This window comes from Gavialis gangeticus, unplaced genomic scaffold (assembly GCF_001723915.1).
Source record: "Gavialis gangeticus isolate Ggan-Ray unplaced genomic scaffold, GavGan_comp1, whole genome shotgun sequence".
Classification (NCBI taxonomy): Eukaryota; Metazoa; Chordata; order Crocodylia; family Gavialidae; genus Gavialis; species Gavialis gangeticus.
This window is the reverse complement of record NW_017729033.1, coordinates 24,670,402-24,675,746: the sequence shown is the minus strand read 5'-3', so window position 1 is coordinate 24,675,746 and position 5,345 is coordinate 24,670,402. Positions and strand designations below refer to the sequence as shown.

The following is a 5,345-nucleotide window of genomic DNA, read 5'->3' as shown; positions in this document are numbered from 1 at the left end:
GCCAGGAGTGACCAGGAATAGCGGCCACAAGCTGGCAGAGGGTAGGTTTAGGCTAGATATCAGGAGGTGCTACTTCATGGTCAGGGCGGCTAGGATCTGGAACCAACTTCCAAGAGAAGTGGTACAGGGGTCCTACCCTGCGGGTTTTTAAGAGAAGGTTAGATGAACACCTTGTTGGGGGCATTTGACCCCAGTACTATTTCTTGCCATGGCAGGGGGTCGGACTAGATGATCTGCTCAGGTCCCTTCCGACCCTAGAAACTATGAAACTACCTTGTGGGCCAGATTCTTTTCTGCTTATTACATTGACTTAGACATGTAAATACAATTCCATTCTACATTGCTCATGCCCCTTAAAAAACTGTGCATATAAAAGATGTGTGGGTCCTCCTCCTCACTGTGTCTTGGGGCTGAAGCTTAATGATAAAATGCTGGGCTGCGTTCACATGGGCATGGACATTTGTTTCCCTGGGGACAACTAGCAGCAGCATACCTTGTTGTCCCCAGGGAATGCCTATGCCATGGATCCTCTGGTGCACAACAGGTCATCCCAGCTGGGGTAGGGGAGGCTGGGGCCAGCACTGGGCTGGCCCCAGCAGCCTTAACTGGGGTTCTGGGGGGTTCCTGGGACTGCAGCAGTGGCAATCCCTCCACTCAGAGCTGGCTGGGAGCCAGAGCCTGGATATCTAGGGGTCAAAAAGCACCCCTGCTGTGGTCCCTGCAGCAAGGAGAACAGCTGAATGTGCAGCATGTGGCACCGCTGATGTGTCTGCAGCACCATGTACCACACAGCTGCACTCATCTGGAAGTAGCCATGGTGTCTTTCCAAAATAGATCTTTAAGGGTTTTTCAAATACTTGAATAGGGTAGAATAGAATTGCACTTAGATACTTACATAGGTGGAAGAGAATTTGGCCCCAAATATGTATGTGCACATTTAGTCCATTGTGCTTGAATTCTTTAGAAAACATTTATGAAAAAGGTGGGTGGGTTGTTATTTTTGTGCCAGTTTTTATGACTTAGTCTTGAGGCTGATGAAGGCAAGTTACAACAGAGAATTTTGGAGGAACTCAAGGAAGATGAAAAGAAATCTCATGTGGACACTTGACTTGGCTAAATCCTATTTCATTGCAGCTTTTGGTTCTTATGCATAGCATATAATTCAGTTCCTGACATACAAGTGTACATACACCCACTGAGTATGTTCACAAGGGATTTGTGCTGGACAGGCCAGTAAGTAATGGCATATGCTCTTTCAAGTATGTGCACAAGGCCAGGTAAATCCTGAAATTGTAATTGGAGAAAATCTATGACTGGTTGGTATCAGACACTGGAGGAGGAGGAGCTACTTCCTATAGCTCAGTCCTTGGGACAGTCAAAAAGCCAGAGCCTGAATTGATTCAACCTTTTCAGGTTAGTCTAACGTGCCTAGGTTGAACCAGTTTGTAACAGCGCAGATGTTTTATCTGGACTGAGAAAATGCAAGGCACATGCCTGCAATTACTCAGGCCAGGTGCCAAGGGGCGCTAGAGCGCGCCCTCAGCTGCATGGAAGCTGTGTTGATGGGATGTGGCCAGTCCAGGCTGAACTGGCCAGAGAGGCTGGGGAGGGCAGACTTGGCTGCTGTCCTCCAGGAGCAGTGGGGTAGCAGGGAGAATAACCCCCCTCCCTGCCCCCTCTCCCTTAGGGGCCATGGTGGCCTGCTGCTGCAGCAGCGAGGGGAGAGTGCGAGGCAGAGCCAGCTCAGGTCTCTGCCAGTAGTACAGGGAGGGGGGAATTAAACCCTTCGTTGGCCAGACCCTGTCCCTGCTGGGGAGCAGAAGAGCAGGGCCAGCCCTGCTGGACTGGGGCAGAGAGCCCAGCCCAGAGACCATGCCGAGACGCTTGGAGACGTTGGTTTAAGTTAAACCAGAAAGGGGTCTGGGACAGACATTGCATAAACTGGTTTGAGCCAAATCAGTTAAGTCTGATACTACATTTAACCAGGTTTATTGCAGACCAGTTTTGCTATTTTGAAACTGGTTTATGAGCACTGAATGTCTGTTCTGTTACAGGTTTAAACCAGTTTCTGATCATTTAAACCAGTTTATGTGCAATGTCTGTCCCTAGCCAAAGGAGCGGTGACTTTCCTGCTGTTCTCCATTCATTTTATCAAATTAATAGTGAATTAAAGGCGCAGTGAGTCAACTTCAGCTGGAGAAGGGACTAAATAACACCTAAGCTTGCCCTGGTGATTGAAGCACTTTGCCGTAAAGCAGGAATTTCAGGTTTACCCCTCCTCAGGAAGTGTGAGTTGAATGTGTGGCTAGAACTTGGGTTTCTTGGATGAATGACCTAACCACAAGGCTGTTGCCCCACTGCTTCCTCCTTTTTGTTTAGGTCAGTATGGATAGAAGGTGATTCCATTTTCTCACAATCCAAAAATGAGTATGTTTCAATTACTACAGTTACATGGTTACATATGTGCCATTTAGTTGCATAAAGTGACATATAATTTAATTATTAGATATCTAATAGGTGAAATATGATCATGCCTCTGTTTTTATGATAGCTTAGTTTAATTTCTAAAGAAAAACAGTTCAGATAAGCATCTGCTCCATGAACTTTTGGATGACTCACTGAAACATATGGGTATAGGTTCATTCAGCAGTTACAAATACCTTGCTGACAACAGGTAAGTGATTACAGAAACTCAAGGCAGGACTCTTTCTTTTAGCTATTAGCAGATCAGCTTTCTGTCATGCCTTTTTCTGATAGAATACACACCAATTTAAAGTTGTTAGGAGGTTTTTTTATAGACTTTTTAACCAACCTCTTGTTTCTTGTGGTAAATATCATCATTCAGTAAAGACTACAATACAGACCACCAAACTCCTTTTATTTTACAGCTGTCTGATGAAAATGAGTTTGAGTGAATCCAAATGGAGCTGGATTAAATCCATATATATTGCCCTTGAAGCCTTTGAGATGTAAAAATTTTTATAGTGTGAGATACTGTAGAAGTCTATGTTGGAAAAGCCTTTTGAGTGAATGCAGAACAGTAAGCAAAACTACTCTCTAGATAAGGCTGACTGAATTACTCCTGATAAGGATTACGTCTGCCATAACCAATTAAAACTGTTCCCATTCTGATATATACCAGATTATTTGGTGTGTGCACAAATTTATTTGGTTTAACAGGCAGAAGTTACACTCATCTTCATAGCACTGACCTCATTGAAATAAGTACCAAATGATGGGGGTCAGAACCCACAAGAGTATTGTCTTTATGGAAGCAAAATAAACCCAACAATGGTGAAGAAATTTCAGGGCACAACATGAAGTAAATATTCAAGCCCTCCCTTGGTTTGAATATTCAAGAATGAGGAATATAATCCAAAGAGGTTTTATGTGGACCCATAAATCACTTCTTTAGGTAGCCAGATCACCAGTTCATGGAGACTGTTTTCTTTTCATCTCTGCCTAGGGATTTTCTTGCAGGAAGAGGCTTGGATGCAAAGAATTATCATGTGATTTAACTCCTTGCTTTTTTTTTCTTGTAGGTCCACCGTGGGATAAAGGGAATTGTATCTGACAAACTTGGTAATCCAATAAAAAATGCCCGGATTTCAGTGCGAGGCATCAGACATGATGTTACCACAGGTAATTTGTTGATGTTTGTCTGTTTCTCGTATGATGGTGATGGTTTGCACTATGTAGCTGAATGTATATGCAATTCTCACTTAGGCAGAACATTCAGTGCTGATTTCAGGATTTGGCTGCATGAGCGTAATTCTAAAATTACATGGGAAATAATAAGTAAAAATCTGCTTTACTTATATGTACACAGATGGGGTGGGATACAAAAACCAACAAGCTCACAAGTAAGTGCACAATTTTGTCATAGCATAATTCAGAGGAAACTGAGCCTCATGGCGTGCCCTCCTCCTCAGTCAGAAGAGAGAACATACAGGATTTAGGGAAACGTAGTTCGGCTGGGGACCTTGCCAAATAGAAAAGAATGAGGCACTAGCTCTTCAAACTATAACTCCTATGTTACAGTGCTCCCTCATAGGGAAATGTACTTGGTAAGGTTATGGTTTAGCTGCTATAAGCATGCAGCAAAACTGTTTAGTAACTTTTCCACAAATATTGCTATTTCCTCACAACTCTACCATTCAATTTGCTAAAAATTACCATACTGGGATCATAGCCTCATTCATAAGTGCAAGAATTCTTTGCAAAAACCTCCTATCAAATGTCTTGCTAACTAATATGGCAGTTTATTCACATGGAACAACAAGCCTCACTCTCATTTTAGTTCCCCTTTGGGTTTGTGTCAGTGTGGGCACAGTTAATATACATGTGCCTCATATATACAACTTGGAAGTTTTTGCTTAGCTATGTGTTGGGGCAGCCCGGGCATGCTAAGCCTCCTCATGCTCTCAAGGACCAGCAGAGTGACTGCACACTTCCCTCAGTTTCCTCATACCACCAGTGGTAGTGAGGCAGAACCACAGTTGCAGCTGACTCATCTTAGCATTTGTTAGAGCTTAACAGCTATTTTGTGAAGGCATTTGATACTCTCACCCCTGCTCCCCCCATTTGGTTTCTGAGCTTTTCCAGTGGTCCAGGGAAGAAAGAAGAGACTAGAAGGGAGAACTCCCTTGGACTCCCTCCCCTATGTTCCCTATAAAGCAAGGCAAAGGCACACAACAATTACAGATGGGGGACTCCAACTCTGACCCTCCTACTGGGGCCTGATGCCCTTTATAGGCAGACATAGTGGATGCCTCTTCCACATCTGGGAATGTCATATCATTAAGTGCTCCACTTCACCAGGGAACTGGTTGAGGCAGCATGCTCTTGGTGCATGGTTATCATGGGAGACTTTAACTACCTGGACATCTCATGGGAAGAGCACTTGGTGAAATCTGATCAGTCGCAAAGCTTCCTCACTTGTGTGGATGAGCTCTATCTGACTCAAGAAGTCTATGGGCCAACAAGAGGTAAAGCGTTGCTCGACCTAGTACTGGCCAAAGGGGATGACATAGTCAGTGACCTAAGAAATGATGGAAAGATGGGTGATAGTGACCATGAGATAATCACCTTTACTATCCACTGCAAAGCTGGTAAGTCAGTCAGCAATATAGAAGTCCTCAACTTCATGAAAGCTGACTTTGACAAGCTTAGGAGGCTTGTTGTCAAGGTCCTAAGGGACCATGACTCGATAGGAAGAGGAGTCCAAGAGGAGTGGTTGCTCCTCAAGGGAGTGATCCTGCCAGCACAAGGGATGGCCATCTCATCTTGGAGGAAGGGTAGCAGAAGGGTTCAGTAACCCCCTTAGCTCAGCAGGGAACTTGAGG

At 44.3% G+C, this 5,345-nt stretch overlaps 1 protein-coding gene across 1 annotated transcript in view; it reads left to right on the top strand.

Moving 5' to 3' along the window:
• Positions 1-5,345, top strand: part of CPZ (carboxypeptidase Z) — a 123,557-nt gene that overhangs the window by 90,052 nt on the left and 28,160 nt on the right. Inside the window, exon 10 of the mRNA XM_019526408.1 lies at positions 3,543-3,642. Coding sequence (XP_019381953.1) covers positions 3,543-3,642 — 100 coding nt within the window. The remainder of the gene's footprint in view (positions 1-3,542; positions 3,643-5,345) is intronic.